The sequence below is a fragment of the Heterodontus francisci genome, chromosome 11 (genome assembly GCF_036365525.1).
Source record: "Heterodontus francisci isolate sHetFra1 chromosome 11, sHetFra1.hap1, whole genome shotgun sequence".
NCBI classification, from domain to species: Eukaryota; Metazoa; Chordata; class Chondrichthyes; order Heterodontiformes; family Heterodontidae; genus Heterodontus; species Heterodontus francisci.
In genome coordinates, this window is record NC_090381.1 from 51,881,827 (window position 1) to 51,901,856 (window position 20,030).

General features: G+C 39.6%; 1 protein-coding gene across 6 annotated transcripts in view; it reads right to left on the reverse strand.

Annotated features, from left to right (window-relative positions):
* The window catches only part of dock10 (dedicator of cytokinesis 10), a 382,664-nt gene that overhangs the window by 150,796 nt on the left and 211,838 nt on the right, over positions 1 to 20,030 (reverse strand). For all 6 annotated transcript variants that reach the window (XM_068042143.1, XM_068042145.1, XM_068042146.1 and 3 more), the window contains 6 exons: positions 18,112 to 18,194; positions 16,663 to 16,735; positions 14,501 to 14,626; positions 11,028 to 11,162; positions 4,244 to 4,439; positions 3,661 to 3,737 (listed from right to left, as the gene is read on the reverse strand). In XM_068042143.1, coding sequence (XP_067898244.1) covers positions 3,661 to 3,737; positions 4,244 to 4,439; positions 11,028 to 11,162; positions 14,501 to 14,626; positions 16,663 to 16,735; positions 18,112 to 18,194 — 690 coding nt within the window. The remainder of the gene's footprint in view (positions 1 to 3,660; positions 3,738 to 4,243; positions 4,440 to 11,027; positions 11,163 to 14,500; positions 14,627 to 16,662; positions 16,736 to 18,111; positions 18,195 to 20,030) is intronic.

The window sequence follows — 20,030 nt, forward strand, 5'->3', positions numbered from 1 at the left end:
AGTTTCTGGTCATTGGTAACTCCCAGAATATTGATGGTAGGAGATTCAGCAATGGCAATGCCGTTGAATGTCAAGAGGAGATGGTTAGATTCTCTCTTGTTGGAGATGGTCTGTTCTGGAGCACAAGTCTTCAGTACTACAGCCGGGTGCTGTTAGGGCCAATAGCCTTTGCTGTATCCAGAGCCTTCAGCCATTTCGTGATATCACATGGAGTGAATCGAATTGTCTGCAGACTGGCATCTGTGATGCTGGGGACCTCAGCAGGACGCTGGGATGGATCATCCACTCAGTATTTCTGGCAAATGCTTCAGCCTTGTCTTTTGCACTGATGTTCTAGACTTCCCTATCATTGAGGCTGGGAATATTTGTGGAACCTGCTCCTCCAGTTATTTGTTTAATTGTCCACCGCCATTCACGACTGGATGTGGCAGAACTGCAGAGCTGATCCGTTAATTGTGGATTGCTTAGCTCTGTCTATAGTGAATGATATAGATGCATTTAAGGGAGACTACATAGTATATGAAGGAGATAAGAATAGAGGGTTTTGCTGTTGGCGTTAGATGAAGAGGAAAGGAAGGGGGCTCAAAATGGTGCAAAATGCCAGCATGGATTGGTTGGACAGAATGGCCTGTTTCTGTACTGTTTTCAAATACATGTTATACTTAGGGACTTTCTCCTGTAGTACTACATAACTACATTCAAATTCAAAGAAAGAAGCTTTTCTGCTCAATAGTTTTTTTTAGAGATACAGCACTGAAACAGGCCCTTCGGCCCACCGAGTCTGTGCAGACCAAGAACCACCCATTTATACTAACCCTACAGTAATCCCATATTCCCTACCACCTACCTACACTAGGGGCAATTTACAATGGCCAATTTACCTATTACCTGCAAGTTTATGATTGTTTAGAAAAAAATGAAAGTGTTTTATGATTTTGCTGTAGAAATAACAGTGAAGGTAACAGTGCTCACCATTATTAAAGAGTAAGTCAGACAGCAACTTCCAGTGGCAGCACATGCACAGTTAAACACAAAAATCGATAAGTTGCTGTCCAAGTTATTGTGCTCCTCCAAAAACTTTGCCACAACTGTATCTCATACAGAGACTCGACATTGAAGCATCGGGAACCCCATGAAGTTGTTGTACTTACATGATAGATACCCATTAAACTCACCATAAAAAGTTAGGGCCTGTCCATTCCAGTATAAATAAATGTTTAAATCCATGAAAGTTTTAATTATTGCCAAACAACCTCTCTGGTACTGAAAATTAACTTTTCCAAGTGTGGAGTCTCATTCATTCAGATTTTAATTATTACTGGAGATATTAAAAAATAAATAAAATTAGACAAAACATTTTATTTACTTTTTCTTTTGGTGTCTTTTATCTCTCCCTTAATTCTATCTTTCTTTCCCTCTCTTTATTTTGCTTTCTATACCTGATTTGACATTGATATTTTAACTAATACTTCCTGGTTTAGACTTTGCGTGGTTTATTAACAATTCTTCAATCTGACTAGTGAGAGAGATACACTGTTGCTTGCCCTGTTCTCACAGGCTACAGATCTCCTGCAGAGGGTACTGAACCACATAGACTCTCTAATTATCACAAGTTCTAGTGCAAAATCCCATAGAGAATCTGTGGGAAAGTGTAAGTGCAATGAATGGCTTGGACTTATTGTTTGCCGCTGAGAGCAAAATCCAGCCCAATGAGTTTTTCAGCATTTTGTTGCCATACTTAGCAATAATGCTGTTCTTTGCAAATCTAAGTCAAAATTATCAGTAAAGGTTCCAGTTTCCATTCAGTTTATTATTAGGTGCACTATAATTGGCATAGAAACTGGGAGAAATAAAAATAAATCAGCTGGAATTCCTACTCCTGATTACTTTGATGTAACTACTCCTGGAGAGTGTGTGTCTATGGGAGTCGGGCAAGAGGAAGTTCAGGCTTGGTGTCTGTACACCCAGTAGTTGATCAGCCTGCTGTTCATTCCTGTTTAGATTCACAGATGAAGAAGTCTGCACTTTTATGAGAAGAGGAAGGAAACTTGAAAGAGGAAAAGAAAGGGAAGGTCTGGAACTTCTTGGGACATAGGAATTCAGTGACCCCAAAATTATCGGGGCTGGAATGGGGAGGTGGAGCAGAGCGTGGAATATGAGCTAGGTGTTGGGCCTGCAGGAATTGTGCCCTATGTAGACCAGATCTTTAAATTGCAGTCAGGGAACTTGGTTCGGTCTCTGTGGCTTTGCTTGAGGGTAGGCAGGAGATCCGCTCTGCTGCAGCCACACTGATGGGATGGAACCCATGAATTTCCAGGCACATAAGTCCCCCCAAAAAGCTCCAGGAGTAGAGTTTCCACTTTGGGCATAATCGGTGATCTGGATGCAAATAGCAGCCAAAAATGCACTAGTTTTGTAAAGTTTTTTTTCCCTTCGAGTTTTCCATTTGCCCATTTGCATATTGCCAAACATAAAATCTGCCATGAACCAGCATTTTAGAAATTATTTTTAAAATAATTTTGCATTAATTTTTTTTTGATATATTTATGAGTGGTAACTTGATGCAGTTTAATTAGTGCTGCTGAAAATGGGTTTATCCACAAAAAAAAGCATTTTAATCAGTGCCTAGTCCACCACCTGTAGTAGTCTGATTTTAAATAACTAATAATGATTTTAAAATCCTATACTAGTTATATTGGTATATAATAGACAGTTACTTTGTAAATTTAAAAAATTACATTTAACAGTTTTTAAAACATGCCTTTTAGTGTCCAGCTTAATTTTGGAGCATCTACAAAAGCCTGCAAAAGAGCACAATTAGCAGAAACTCCCAAATATAATGAATGAAATCTGGGGACGTGGCCAGTTTTGTGGGCGGGGCCAGCTTCTAGCACAGTACCTTTTAAACTAGTGCAAAAGATTGTCAAAACTCAATTTGTACTGAACGTAAGTTCACTTAAAATTCTGTGATCCAGAGCAGAAACTTCAGGCCCAAAAGTTCTTGAAGACCCTGGTTCCATGTCAGAAAATGGCAGAGAATAAGTAATCCAATTAAGCAGATGACCCCTGAAGCCCAAGAAATATTTGGCGCCACCAATGTCTCAGAGATGTTGCATTTTCTGAAGAGGCAAGGCGAAGCTCCCTGTGCCATTACATAACAATGTTGCACAATTGAAGCTGATCATTATCATGGGACCAGCATTTATCTTCCACTTTATAAAGTGGGCATTTTTAGGCCTCCTCTCTGCCAGTCAAATTAATTATGGTAATTTTTGTGTGACAAATGGCAGAAACCTGACTTCACTTATTACATATACAGCTGTAAGACAAAAAATAAAATCACCCCAACTTGCAGTGCTGGATTTGAACTCCGGTCCCATTGATGGGTGTTAAATATGCACTGCTTGTCCATAAATTTGCAATAAGGGCTTAAACGCTACTTCTAGTTATGAACATGAAAATTTTCCCCTTGAAATCTCAGTTCAGTAAACAGCTCCATTTCAATATATTTTTCTTTGCAAAAAGTAATCATTCTTTTAGAGTGTATAAAAATGCCAATTTTTATTGTATAATCCACAGGTCCCAATATAATGACTGTGATTGCCAATACAATAATTGGAGGTCAGTAAAAGTGAGCTTGGACACTGAGTTAGCTGTTACCTTTGCTAATTCTGGATGGATGGTGTCCTCAGAACAGTCTATTACATCATTTGAGCTACCATCTGTCACGTCATCCTCTGTGGAATAATGAAGTGAAACATAGTTTATGTAATGTGCTGACTTGGTCATTTTAGCAAGCTTCAACTTATTGTTGTCAAACTACACTAAAAAGTGAACAAACGAAATTCATTTAATGAATTTTAAAAAGTAACAAGTAATAATATGAAACACAAACAGTTGGGCAGATTACACAAATGTAAAGGAATCAACATCTGGAGCCTGATTATGTGATTAAATGCATCAGTAAATGTGTTTTTTTCAAAATTAGCTCCATCTCAAATATTAGAGTAATATTTTAGATCGCCCTAAATGGTTTTGTAATTTTAAAGGAAAATAAGAACTTACTTGGATGTTCGTTCATATTGCACTGGAATATTCATAATTTTTGTTCATACAATAAAATCTTTTTACATTACAGAATTAAGATATATATTTCAGAAAAAAGGAATTAAATTATACAGCTCAATTTCATTCAATCCTCACTTTAAACTCATGTAATGCTATACATGGTTTATCAACCTACCCAGAATTTCATCATGTTTGACATCTGTAAGGTCGACACTTTTTCTTTCCTGACTAGTTCCTTCTGGATTGATCTGGAGGATTCTGTTCAAGGTAGAAATCCAATCATCCATATCCTGCTCACTATCAGCTGCCAGCACAAAGTATGTCACATTGTTCATTTGCAATTCAAATGCGTATCGACGAAGTTTACTGTTCTGGATGATTCAAGAAACAATGGAGAAAGAATTTATCAAATGGGTAATTTTGATCAAATAAATTAGCATAAAGTGGTTAGTACAAACAAATAGAATGACTTTGTTAATTAACTTTGTGTTGGACTATGTCAGTTCTGGAAGTGGGATCTTCTGCTTGGGTACTTGCAATGTGAATACATGCACCTAAATGTATGCAGGCATTTTCAATATCTATGTCACTTCCTGCAGAATATCTTAAAAGTGGTGGTAGGGATGTGAAGGCTTCCAGCGTGGCTTTATGCCCCTACCTACCAGCATTAGACCTTTAAATGTTTTAAAAGACCTTTGAATTGAATTGCGTAGTGCTAAGAGTAATCAGGATTACAGTAATATTACAAGCTGGAAAATAAATCTTTGATGCTTAGCTTCCTCTTAGCCTCTAACTAACATTCTACATTAATGATTGATAAAATAACAATTAGATAACAATCTAGTGCAGTGCGTTTGCTTATCTGTTACACACAAGTATGAGTGCACTACAACTGCCAGCTAATATGGCCATGACATGTCATGCAAGACAGAATAAGTGATGGTACTTATTGCAGAGATGATCCACAGCTACAATACTGATTAATGGCATAGGGAAGAGTTCACGTGAGGGTAAGGGCAACAGACAAGTTGTCAGACAGATCCTCACTAATTGGATCTGATTTTCCAGCCTGGAACATATTTCTTTAAATAAAGCTCTTTGCACACCACAATAGATAATTATTCCTCTTTTTTTGGTATATCTTGTAGGGTATGACAGTGAGGGGATACAGAAAAAAAAACATATTCCTGAAATGGCAGTACCAGAAATCACTAGTCCAGCTGCAGCATGAGCAAAATACAAACCAGTTTCCTAACAATCCGACAACCCAAAAGCAAAATCAGAGTTTCCATAATGGAATGCTCCACTGTGGATTCATTTCTACTGGAAAGCAGATTAAAGTCATTCCACTTATTACCCTTAACAAATGTCTTCAGATAGCTCTATTTACTCGACCAAACTATATCTAATTAAAAATCAGATTGATCGAAACTATCATTTCTCTAACTTTGCTCTCACTTCTGCCAGAACTCTTCTCATATGCCAAAGTGCTATCACATGCTCAGCTTGACATATGGATCTTTGATCTCCTGTTTCAAAAGTGAAAGTGACTGGGGGATTTGAAGCACAATACTTATTATCCCAGACTGATTCTGCTCACATTGCTTCACATAAAGCTTTTAACATACATCATGAAGTGGAATTTTTAACTCAAACAGTTGTCATGCTATGCATTTATTTCCACTAGCTTTGCTGCTTTAAGATCACATTTAATACATCCAATAAATATGCTGAAAGTTAACCAAATCAGTCTGCAATATGCAATCTGTCTTTTGCCTCAATGATGCATGGTTGGCATCCTTCCATCCATGAAAGATGATGGACATGCATCAAACAATCCATTTAGGTGGGATGTCTTCTCTTGGTGTACACAACAACCTCGCATACTTACCAACCAGTCGGCAGTGTATCAAGTGAGCAGTCACTGCCTTCAGGTCTGAGTCTGTTTGTCTGCACTGCAGACAGAAATTAGCATATCTTCCACAACCTTACCATACCCCTTCGCCTGCCCACCCCCAACTCTCATTCCAAGCTCCCCACTCAGTGCCAGTCCTTTTCCTGCTGTTTGATGGAATTGAATGAATGGGGTTTCCTGCCATCGGTCAAAATTCTTGTCATTTTGCATGGTCAGGATTTCCTGTCCATGTGCAACAGTGTTCAATTCTCTGGAGCAGAGCAGGGAGGAATCATGACTGCCAGAATGAAATGGGTGTGGGGCAGTGCAGGAGAAGCACAGCTTGAATGAGAGAGGGTGGACAGTGGTAATATGAACTGGGAGGAGGGAAAGAAGCATACCTCCATGTAACATCGACAACGATATGAATAGTTTGAAAACAATTTTGACCAATTTTTAGCAATAAAACATATTACTACACATCCACAATTATCCTCAATTTGTCTATGAGAAACGAGGGACAATTCTACTATTTTTGGCACAAGGACAGCCGGCAGGGGTTTGTTAAAGGCGAAGTTGTGTTTTGAAGACTAGATAAAAAGTTAATAGTAGTTTCGAGGATTTGCAGAAGGCATTCAATGTAGTGTCTTATAAGAAGTTTGTTAGAGAAATTCAGGCATAAAGTGCCAGAGAAAATATAGCAGCAAGGATAGGAGCTGGTTGATGGAGCACAATGGGTTTTAAATGGGTGTTGTTTAGACTGAAAAAAGGTTGTAAGTGATGCACCTGGTGAGTCAGTGCTAAGTCCACCATTTTCCACTATTTTCAATGCATGTGGATGATTTGGAGTTGGTTCCAAGAAACATATCTCTAAATTTGCAGATAAATGCAAAAGTGAGAGATTTGGCAAACTGTAAGGAAGACTACAAAAGACTCCAGGACAACAGACATGTTAGCAGAATGGACAAACAAACAGCAGAGTTATTGAACGTGAATAAGCGTTGGTAACACATTTTGCAAGGAAACAAGAAATTGGAATACATATTTAATAGAAAGACACAAAAGGTGTAGATGAAAAGGGAGATCTAGGGAGTCAAATACATAATTCTCTGAAAGTCTATCTGCAAGAAGATAAATCCATAAAACAGCCAATAGTATTCTGAGTTTTATCAATCAGTGCATAGAGTACAAGAATAATAATAGTTTGATTCATTTGTTAGGCTGCAGTTAGAGAACTGTATTCAGTTTTGGATGCCACTTTATAGAAAATACATTAATTCTATAGATCGCATATACTATACATTCACAAGAATGATGCTAGGGTTGGCGAAACTATAGCTAAAAGAGGCTTGAGATCCTAGGCCTATTTCTGCTGGAGCAGAGAAGACTGAGAAGATTTATTAGAATGTATAGAGTTGGCGTGGGATTAGTTTTAGATTGAGAAGGAAAGAGGTGGCATATAGACAATGCACCAGATGGTCTCCTACTGTGCTGTAAACTCCAATGGTTCAATAGTTTCTTCTTTACAACTAATGGAATATTAAATATACCTGCAGGATATATTATGACAAGCCCATGCCCACAACACTGTGTGACAACTTGTTTCTAGACCTGCATTCGGGGCTGTTTTTGAGCTCTCAGCTTTTGCTTTTGAAATCATGGGTCAGCTTTTGCTAGTTTGCCAGTTGGAACGTATGAAATTGATTCTAAGTCCGATACCACCAGCAATAATAATTTGTATTTTTGATTTTTGAATATAAATTTACCTTAACAATTCAGCTAATGCCAATGTCATCCATTTGTAATTGAAACTGTGCATACTGCTGTAAACAATTCATAAGCATGCAAAGTTGTAGGAAACGGTTTGAAACTGAAAATGTTTGGATTGTACCCAATTAATGCAGCCACCCCAAAGCATGGCATTGATCTTCTGGCATATAGGCTGAGTGAACAAGCTGTGACAAACTGAACATGAAAAAGCCACAATGGAAAAAATAAAAACATTAACAGTATACCACAAATTTACTCCAATTAAGCCAAGCAGATTTGCTCACAGCTCTCACTTAAACCACACTGCAGAGGTGAGAACAAGGCTGCTTTAAACAAAATTTTCCATTTCCTATTAGAAATGTAATATTCTTTATATTTCTATCTGTGTCTTTTATGTGTTTAGAAATTCCAGAAATAAAACAATTGTTTGTTCAGACAGTACTCCACAACACAGAAATGTCCCACATTTAGCTGTAAAACAGTTTTTAAGTCAGAACCAAACTTCACTTTGTACAACAGAGAATGCTATTCTAAAATTGCAACAAAAAAGCCAAAAATGCCAAATGTTATGTGGCAGTCTTTAATTGTAACTTTCACCAGATGCCAGATTCTTTTCTTCAATTTATTCCAGTATAAAATCATAGCTTTTGTCTCCAGCTATCTTAATATGCTAATTTTTCTTCAATCTTTACGTGGAGCATCCAATGTACTTCATATTGGAACAGAAGGAAGTTTATCACCAACCTTCTCAATGCTTTAGCAACATTGTCAATGATGTTACTACAATATTGTCGGACACATCACAAAAAAATAGAACAGGCAGGATGGCAGTAAAAGTTTCCTGCAGTAAATGGAGCATTTACTGAAATAAAATAAGCTAGGTTTAAGCATCAGATTTTGCCAAGCAAACTGAAATAACAGAAATCATACACACGTTGTCAAACCACTGCAGCAGCAGAGTCTTCTTTTTAACTTAACTGGTTGATCTCCTGTTGCATTGTACATGGATAGTCAAGATCTATTAGAATTTTTCAGGTTAAGCAGGTTTAGAGGAAAAGGGATCATGAAACCTATACAGGGGAGGAGGGCAGGGGTCAAGGGGCAGGAGGAAAAATCAAACAAGGTAGGGAGGGTAATATGGAAAAGGTGGCACAAGGAACAGGAGTGGGGCAAGTGAGGAAAGGGGTAAGGGAGAAGGGAGGGTGGAAGAGAGAAGATGACAAAACAGTGAAAGTGGAGAGAGAAGGAAGTGGGAGAAAAAGCGAGTGTAGAGGAAGGGGAATTGAGATCAGCAAAACTAGGGGAGTTGGGGCATGGAATAGCCAACCACTGGTGGGGGAGAAATACAATCACTGGGGCTGGAGAGGTGTGGAGGGGAATTGCAGTCAGGGAGAATGAATACAAGAGGGGTAGTCTGTAAGGGGCAACTGCAACCAGTAGAGGATGGGGGATGGCAGAATGGAGGGTGGAATGTAATGAAATTCATTGATGGGGTGGAATTCCTTTTTTGGCTCAACTATAAAGTGATGATGGCATGCAAATTTCACCTCAGGGAGAGGGCCTTTGTCTGTTTTCTGCCTCATTGTTGGGGGATGGATTCAACTTTCTGCCTCAACAAGAAGGGAGAGGGAAGATCTAGTATCCACTGCCTGCCTCACTGGGAGGCTGAACAGCATCAAACTTGTGTCTAAGGTAGGGGTGGGGTGTGGGGTTTCAAACTTTGCTTAAGAGTGCGTGGGAATAAACAGTGTTTTATGGTCAGTGGATGGTATAAGGCTTAGGGGTTTCAAATAAAGGGAAAAAGAAAAGAAAAATAAGATGAGCATTACTCTAGGTTGACTTTGCACATTTGTGCAGCTTATTGATTTCCTATTGAACAATATTTATATAGATTGGGGAGAGCTGTTTGGTTTTCCACTTTGGTTGAAAATTTCACGGCACCATTTGATGTACAGTCGTATTGGCTGTAATTGCCTGAAGTTGTTTTCAGCTCAATCAGAAGCTTAGATTCTTCATTTCTTTCCTCATACGAACATAAGAATTAGAAGCATGAGTAGGTCACTCGGCCCCTTGAGCCTGCTTCGTCATTCAATAAGTTAATGGCTGAACTGATTATTCCACATTTCCACCTACCCACGATAACCTTTCACTCCTTCGCTTATCAAGAATCTATCTACCTCTGCCTTAAAAATATTCAAAGACTCTACTTCCACCGTCTTTTGAGGAAGAGAATTCCAAAGACTCACGACCCTCTGAGGGAAAAAGTTTCTCCTCATCTCTGTCTTAAATGGGCGACCCCTTATTTTTAAACAGTGACCCCTGGTTCTAGATTCTCCCACAAGGGGAAACATCCTTTCCACATCCACCCTGTCAAGACCCCTCAGGATCTTATATGTGTCAATCAAGTTGCCTCTTACTCTTCTAAATTCCAGCGATACAAGCCTAGCCTGTCCAATCTTTTCTCATAAGACAGTCTGCCCATTCCAGGTATTTATCTAGTAAACCTTCTCTGTACTGCCTCCAATGCATTTACATCCTTCCTTAAATAAGGGGAACTGTACTGTACACAGTACTCCAGATGTGGTCTCACCAATGCCCTGCATAGCTGAAGCATAACCTCCCTACTTTTGTATTCAATTCCCCTCGCGATAAACGATAACATTCTATTAGCTTTCCTAATTATGTGCTGTACCTGCATACTAACCTTTTGCAATTCATGTACTAGGAAACCCAGAGCTCTGCAATCTCTCACCATTTAGATAGTGTGCGTCTTTTTTATTCTTCCTGCCAGTGGACAATTTCCCACTTTCCCACATAATACTCCATCTGCCAGGTCTTTGCCCACTCACTTTACCTTTTTCCCTTCATAGCCCCTTTATGTCCTCTTCACAAGTTACTTTCCAATTATCTTTGTGTCATCAGCAAATTTAGCAACCATAGCTTTGGTCCCTTCATCCAAGTTACTTATATAAATTGTAAAATATTAAGGCCCCAGCACAGATCCCTGTTGCATTTTGCAGAAGCGGCATTACATAAATTAATTTCTCCCCCCATGTCACTTGACATTATGCTCACAGTCACCAACAAACCTTTAGAATGTTGCAACTACAGTATTTTTAGTCTTTTAATTGATTGGAAAGGTAAGTATTAGAAATATTTAGAAAGATTACAGTAACAGTAGGGTAATTGAAAGTGAGAGAACTCACTGGCTCAAGATTTTAATCTTTTGAGTTTTGCAAGGCGTCTGAAATCTTTGATTCACAAACTTTAACATAAGTTAACTATGCACTCTTACCTGTAGGACGCCTGTACAAGAGTCTAGAAAGATGCAACCCTTTGGCTCTTTGGAGATTTTTTCATCTTTGTAAAAATTCATAATGTAAGAGTTATCTGATAACTGTGTTAGTTGGAAGTACCGCCTCTTAAAGGACTGCAAAAAGAGAGTGAATATTAATATTGAACATGTATAAAACATCTGAACAAAGTCATTAAATGAATATGTTCCAGTTTTAAACACAGAAAATATGGGAAAAACTCCACAGATCAGGCTGCATCTGCAGAGAGAGAAACAGAATCTGCGGCACAATTTTGCATTTTGGGTTGGGACCCCCCACCCCCCCGACATCGGGGTCAAATGCAGGCCCCGACCCTGCACTGTGTCGGGAACAGTCATCCAACATCGATTTTGCCTGGATTGGCCAATTGGTGGCCAGAGGGCACACTCGCCATCAAATTAAGATGCCGGGCGGGTTCTCAAAACTGGAGGTCCAATAGGAGGCCTCCATCTTCAGGCGCCCTCTCAGCACTTTCAAAAGATTTGAACTAAATAATGGCCACAACTGCTGGGCCATCATTGTGGAGGGGAACCCCCTCTACAGGGCAACCTGTAACTGCAGCTATGGACATTTAGGTAGTGGGTGGAGGCCTCAGAGCCACCCTGGAGTGCTAGCTCTCCCAGTCTGCTGCCATGCCGCCAACGTCACGAGGGGCTGTAGGCCAACTGGAAAATTCCATTTGGCCTCTGATCAATGGCCTTAATTGGCCTTTTAATCATCTTAAGTAGCTACCCACCACTTGCAGGCGAGTAGCCATTCCACCCGTGACCTGGCTTTCCCAAAAATGGCTCAGTGGCAGGATAGTGTCAGCAAACCAGCATGCTGGCCTGTGGCATTAAATTACACACCCACCCGCCTGTGTCCTCACCCCCACATCAGGGTGAAATTCCTGCCCCACGTTTCAGTTCAATGACCTTTCATTAGAACTGGAAAACGTTAGAAAAGCAACAGGTTTTAAGCAGGGAAACGAAGGAGGGGAAGAAGGAACAAAATAGAATGTCTGTGATAGGGTGGAAGGCAGGATAGATTAAATCACAAAAGAGATTGTGGCACAAGGCAAAAGGGGATAATAATGGGACAGTGAAGACACAAAAGATGAGTCTGGTGGAGATGTAAATGGCAATAGCAGAATCATCGGCAACAGCTGCTGTCCAAAAAATGGAGGTTATAATCTGAAATTGTTGAACGCAATGTTGAATCTGAAAGGTTGTAAGTGCCTTATCGAAAGGTGAAGCACATTCCTCCAGCTTCCAATAAGTTTCATTAGATCAGTGCAAGTTGTTAATTGTATATTAATTGAGCGATATTCTATGCAGGTGGTGGGTATTAATTGGAGACTCATCTGGGTTTGTATGTAAAGGACCAAACTCAAAGATGGATTGTTGGATGGAGGTGCATGATATGCAATGTGTTTCTGCAAATAAAAGCTGATTAGTATATAAAAACTAAGATGGCTACCTGAGTTCCAACATAGGAGGCCTAGGACAGAGAGGGCAGAGTGGGAATGTGATGGAGAATTAAAATGACAGGTAACCGGTAGCTCGAGGTCATTCTTGTGGACTGAATGGAGGTTTTCTGAAAAGTAGTCATCCAATCTGCATTTGGTCTCCCCAATGTACAGGAAACCACATCGTGAGCAGCGAATACAGGATACTAAATTGAAAGAAGTACAAGTAACTCACTGTTTCATCTGGAAAGAATGTTTAAGGCCTTGGACGATAGGAAAGGAGGAGGTAAAAGGGTAGGTGTTGTTTCTCCTGCACTTGTTACGGAAGGTGCTATGGGAAGGGGAGGGATATTGTGGGTGATTGAAGAGTGGGCCAGGGTGTCACAAAAGAAACAGTACCTTCGGAATGCTGTAAGGGGAGGGGAAGATTGGTATGGAAGGTGTCATCATCAGAATAGATGCAACGGAGATGGAGAAACTGAGAGAATGAAATAGAGTCCTTACATGAGGTGGCGTGGAAGTTAGTCAAGTTAGCTTTGGGAGTCAGTGGATTTATAGTGGATAGTGGTCACAGCCTATCCCCATAAATGGAAGCAGTGAAGTTATGGAAGGGAAGGGAAGAGTTGATGATGGTCCATGTGAAGTTGAGGGAAGCGTGAAAATTGGAAGCAAAAGTCGATGAAATTTTCTAATTCGTGACAAGAGCAGGAAACGACAGCAACACAGTCATTAATGTCCTGGAAAGAAAGGTGAGGAAGGGGACCTGAGTAGGATTGAAACAAAAAGTGTTCCACATATCCCACAAAAAGGCAGGCATTGGCAGGACCCACACAGGTTTCTATAGCAGCATCTTTTATTTAGACAAAATGAGAGGAGTGAGAGGAGAAGTTGTTCAATATAAGAACAGCTAAGCAGAAGAGGGTGGTGTTGGATGGGGACTGGTCGGGTCTCCATTCGAGGAAGAAGTATAGAGTTTTCAGACCATCCTGATAGGGGATGGAGGTGTAGAGGGATTGGATTTCCATAGTGAAAACGAGTTGGTTAGGGCCAAGAAACTGGAAACTGTTAAAGTGACAGAGGGCATCAGAAGAGTTGTGGATATAGATGGGAAAAGACTGGATATGGGGAGAAAAAACAGAGTCAAGATAGGAAGGACTGAGTTTTCTGGAGCAAAATCTGGCTGAAATTATTGCCTACCAGGGCAGTCCTATTTGTGGATCTTGAGAAGGAGGCAGAAGCAGGCCATGCGGTATCGGAGGACCAAGGTTAGAGGCCATGAAGGGAAGATCTCCAGAGGAACCCAGACCAGTGATAGTCTGGAAAATGATGGCTTAATGTTCAGTGGTGGAGACATGGTGATATAAATTAGAAGCATAGAATATAAAAGCAAAGAGATCATGATAGAAGTTCATAGATCACTGGATAGGCTTCAGCTGGAGTATTGTGGACAATTCTGGGCATCACACTCCAGGAAAGATGTAAAGACCTTACAGAGGCTAAGGATTAAGACAATCTGGAGAGTTAGAATCACTATGTGCAGTCCCGGGGTTAGAATCCCATGTTAGACTAATATCTCTAACTTTTCCAGTTCTCAGAGGTCATCAACCTGGAACATTAACTTTGTTTTTCTCTCCACAGAAACTCCCTGCCCTGCTGAATATTTCCAGTATTTTCTGTTTTTATTTCAGATTTCCAGCCTCCAGAGTATTTTATATTTGTATTAGTTTTCTAGTTTTAGTAGTTTTATTAATTCAGAAGAAACACAATGAAACATTTGCTAAAAAAAAAACAATAATTAAAAATCACTAAGAACTAACGTTGAACTTCTTAACCTTTTCAGTGAAGTAATGTTTGCAAACTAATGCTGTTGAATACAATGTTTGCTCAGTTCTCTTGTGCGCTTAATATTTGGAACTGTTCTACGTTGTAAAATTTAAGACAAATCCTACTTTGTTAATAAAATCAGATAAGGAAAGCACAACTTACTCGGACAGTAATGCTGTTATTCACAGTGCTATTAAAATTTCCTTTGTGAAGCCAGCCAGACTTGTAAACTCCCATTCCTCCTCCACCACCACCCCCTCCTTTTGAAGAGGATAGAGATGTAGTGTCCTATAAATCATAAAAGTAGGAATACATTGATGTTTCACTTCTGTCTTCATTAAATTCCTAATCCCCTCTTCCAACAGGTTATAGCAATGATTAGGCTACAGTCATTTGCCTCCATGCAGTTTGAAGGAAATATAAATGAGACATAGATATCTGTATACCTTCGACACCAGGATCACTGAATGTTCAACCTACTAGAGGGACATTTGTTATGCAATGATCCTTTAAAACAGAAGAGTGTGGCAATAACATCATAATTAAATATCTACATGAGCACAGGTTTATTTCAGGAACAAAACATCTTCAATTTATATAAATAAAATCAGTAACTCTAATTTTGAAACGGTTAGCAAGGTTCTACACAAACAAATCTAGTAAATCTAATTCTTTACATGGTACTAATTTTACCTCTATCTTCTATGAAAAAGATACATAACACTGATTTTCCCATTGTGAAAGGATTGTACAGGGAGGCGTGCAGCACTTACATATAGTTCATACACAATGCTCCCAATGCTCCATACAATGAGTTCCTAAATTCACCCATGCACCATAGAGAGGCAGAGAGGAAAGACCGGGCATTTCACATAACAGAGTTGATCTTGGGCGACAGTTAGTAGACAGGGAATTAGCCCACTCACAAGTCTGCTAAACATCACCCAAAAATGATACATGGCATTAAGGGGAAGAGAAAGTAACACAACTTCAAATTTATGTCAGCAGTGTTGTGCTCTATTTTGTATGAAATAAAATTGCTGCAAGTCTCTTTCAATCCATTAAAGATTGCATCTGGACTGACACATTCCAGAAGTACCATTGTTGAGATGAAATAACAGAAATCCAACTGAATATGAGTGATGTAAATTCTCATTGACAGGTAGCAATGCCTTCTTTTGTCCTTTCTCAACATGCTGCTGCTATTTATGTTTAAATTGTTGGAAATAATGGCGTAACTGCAGACTGAGCTTTATTTTTAGTGTTACAACCAGGTGAGAAAGGTACCTAGGGGTCCCTCTCAGCCTTCACCTGGTCTTATCGTAATGGGGTTTAATTTTTTAAACACCATGTTTTAGCTCCCCCCTTGGTGAATCCTTGTTCACCACTTTCCAATTAGAAGGCAAATAAACCAGCACAAACAGGTTTTCTTAGGTTTAAAGAAGAAAAGTTGAAATTTATTAAACGTAAACTCTAATTCAGTTGATGCCTACAGATACAAGATGCACCCACAATAGCATACATACGCAATACACACATGCAAATAGAGACAGAAAAGAGCAGAAGAAAAATAAAGTGGAAAAGTTTGAGGCAATATCTGAAGAGGTTTTGTTACGGTTCTTCGAGCTCACTTTAGAGTCCTTGATTGTAGGTAGATCTTGCTTTTTGTTTGGGCCCAGTATCCTTCTTCAACCTTATTCGCTGTAGGAGACTTTTCTCTCTTGGAGTTTATGAGTCTTCAGTGGATTCAGAGACTTGTGAGAAAGAAGTGGGAGCAGACAGGAGAGATCTTCTCAGTCCAGGAGCAAACAGTCTTTCTTTTTTTCAAACTCTCGGTGGCTAGTTCAAAAGAAAACCCTGGAACAGTTAATTAGTCATGTGACCAGCTAGTCTAACCAATCCTGGTCCTTGTGGATTGTATCCTCCTTAGCAGGGCCTAGAATGCGCTTCCTCACCTTCGATGTCTGTTAGTATGTAAATGTTTTTTTCAAGCTACGGCTGATCTGTTTAACAAGTCATTTCCTCGCTCCAGCAACAGTTAAAAATCAATGTTCACATGAAAACCAATGTGCCTCAATCTTGGCAGGTGGGGGCCTGCATGACATTTGATTTATTATCCTATAGATGACAGAATGCAAAGTAACTGTGCCCGACAAATTTAAGTGAATCTGCAACACAGAAGTGGGAAGCAAACACATAACTGTTAAATTACAATGTTGGCAGTGAATATTCTACCAAATGTAAAAATAAAGCCAGAGAATAAATTATCAATAAAGAGTTATATTACTTAAACAATATTTCATGGTCTCTTCAAATACACCTACCTCATCTTTTTCAACATCGTCATGATCAATTTCAAATGTATGTGAAGGCAGTTTATCTGGCCTAAACTGTTTTCTGCAAAAGAAACACATTTCCAGTTATCTTACTTGTCTCTTTACAGTATAACTGCAGGTCACTAAACAGTTTTACTTTTCTCGAATTATAATCTTTTTGTGCCCTTACTAACAATATCAATTTAATATTGCACTGAGTTTTTAAACACATATTCCTGTAACAACAATTGACAATTATACATGATTTTGATATAAAAATAATAGCAGGATTACTGCACAATTGATTAGCTTGGAAGGGGACTGAACCTCCATTCTCTCCCCACCCTTACAGTAACTGGCACTCTGCCCCTCACTTTAACTGTCCTGCCACTCAATTTTGTGCCCATGCAGGGACTTGCAGCGCCTGGCCAAAAAGGCTGGTGGAATCCCACCTCAGCCAGCTGGAGCCCGCCACACGCGATTCTAAGGCATCGGGCCAATTAACAGCCCAGTGCCAGGACCCCCTCCTTTTAAAGGCAGGATCTCACTTCCAAGAGCTGACAGCCAATCAGAAGGCTAGCAGCTCAGTGGTATCATTAGTGCCACCAGCAGCGATGGCCACTTCATGTACTGCAGAGGCCTTCGACCCAGGCCCAGCTCTGGAGACTCAGACCTTATGTAAGTGAGGCGGGGTTGCTGGGGCCAGTCCAGACGACCCTGGCGATGGGGGGTAGGAGGGTGTGCATTGAGTACGGGGGAAGGGGTTAAAGGAAGGCGTTTTGGTTGCTGGTAGGGTCCTCTGTGGGCCACAGATTGCCCATGGAGGAGGGTTCCACCACCAAGCTCGCAGAGAGGTTGCCTCATTTTACTGGGCAGCCTCCCCGTGTGGCGGGCCAGTGGCGGGGGAAAAGAGGCCCTTAAGTGGCTGTTAATAGGCCTCTTAAGGGCCTCCAATTGGCCTCTGGGTAGGAAGGCTGTTGTCAGCCTATCCCATCCCTGACAAAATTGCTTGCTACGGGAAGGTAACAGGCCCTCTGCCTCCCTTTGCAATTCTGTGGGCCTACCCCACCTTCTAATCCATGGGGGGGGGTGGGTGGCGGCACATAATCCAGCCCAATTAGTGCCAGTTTCCAGCAGAATTCCCTTCAATCACATGTCAAAATAAGTAGCAAAGCTGTGGGATATACAGAAAGGAAACTAGATTGGTGGCACTATTTATTTCAATCCATGTATATCTTTTTTCAAGCAATACTGCAGCATTTTCCCAACTCTTCAATCATTTGTTTGTATCTGCATCAGGCACTTAAGGCACCAAATATTCCTCAATTGTAAACTAATAGCACTCTATGGGCATTCAGCTTTTCAGCAATGAAATTGGGTGTGAACCAGGACAAGTTAAAGTAAACAACAATATAACAGAAGACTAGAACAAAATAAGATAACTTTTTTAAAGTTTACCGAGGTAACTGTTTAAAATCCCCAGAATATTCTTCATATTTGTACTTCACTGTATTCCAGTTGGAATTGTAGTACTTGCAGGCCTAAGAAAGTGAGACAAAAGTTAGCCAACAAAACTAATTCCAAATTCCTCACATTCCCAGAATTTCCAGTCCAAATAACAGTGAGTTTAATTCTAAAGCAAAATACTGCAGAAATCTGAAATAACAACAGAAAATGTTGGAAATACTCAGCAGGTCTGGCAGTCTCTGCGGAGAAAAAAACAGAGTTAAAGTTTCAGGTCGATGCCCATTCATCAGAACTCTGGCAACAGGTCATCGACCTGAAACATTAACTATGTTTTTCTCCCCAGAGGTGTTGCCAGACCTGCTGAGTAATTCCAGCATTTTCTGTTTTCATTACCTACTAATGGTTCTCATCATTAGTAATGTGTAAATCATCCAGCAATTTGTGATAAAGAAGAGCTACCTTGTGAACTGTACAGCACCACAAGATCTGGATGATTTGTGCTGCTCCTCCATTAGTCTTGCAAATCGGCAGCTCTCCCTTAACTTCCATGCGACTTTAATGAAGTTGTTGCATTTGCACATTAATTGTCAATTTACCTCCCCACAGAAAATTAGGACTGGTAATGAACAGCGTAAATACCTTTATAATGAGATCATTTTGTTGCTGCAATGCCAATCAACCTCTTCAGCCCAAAAAGTGAACAATTTGAACCGTGGAATCACGTCATTGCAGGTAACAAATTTTTCTAAAACATTTTTAATTTAAAAAAAATTTTCTTCCTTTGATTTCTGTTTTTTTTCTCTCTTTTAACAAATCTTTCTATCTTTATTTCTCTCTCTCCAGCTGATTTGACTCTAAATGATCCACTCTAATTCTCTGTCATTCCTATATTTATTTCTCATTCCTTAAATTTCATTGGTTAAGAGGATAAACTATTGGTCCCACCATTCATGAAGGGTCAAGAATTCCCCTTGCTATTCCATTAGCAGCTCACACTTCCAGCAACTTACATGACAAAATTTTGAACAGAAAGGTGATGGAAAAAGTCTAACTAATGGGATGCTAACTAACGAGATGCTCCATTCCAACAAATTCTTAACTAATAATTATGGAGACATAATTAGAATAGTGCATGCTTCCTTTAGTCAAATTAAGGCTGCAAGTAGATCAAAATGAATTCCTATAATTAACAATATTCTTTTAAAATATTTTAATTGTAGCTGTTCATATGGCCATTTTATTGAAACTTTTAACAAAATATGCATTACCATTTCCATAACATTCCATTCATATAATAACCCTTTTAATGTCATTACTCCATGACTTACTGAGAAAATTCATTCAATTTTAATTAAAGCAATTTGTTAACAGTACAAGAATGATTCATTTTGTCAATGTACAATATCCTTACATATATATATAACATATGTAGCAATATGATATATCTGGTGATTTAAATAATTCGATATCAATATTATATCATTTTATTGCTTGATCACAGTCATTATATGAGGTAAAGAGGTATTTTATAGTAAATCTGCATTTAGTGACCATGCATTTGCTGATCCGTGTATTGTCAGTTGTCGACTGGGCAGCAAAGCATGAAGCATGCAGGTGCAACAGGCGGTAAAAAAGGCAAATGGTATGTTGGCCTTCATAGCGAGGGGATTCGAGTACAGGAGCAGGGATGTCTTGCTGCAATTATACAGGGCCTTGATGAAGCCACACCTGGAATATTCTGTGCAGTTTTAGTCTCCTTATCTGAGGAAGGATGTTCTTGCTTTAGAGGGAGTGCAGCGAAGGTTTACCAGACTGATTCCTGGGATGGTGGGACTGACGTATGAGGAGAGATTGAGTCTGTTAGGATTATATTCGCTGGAGTTCAGAAGAGTGAGGGGGGATCTCATAGA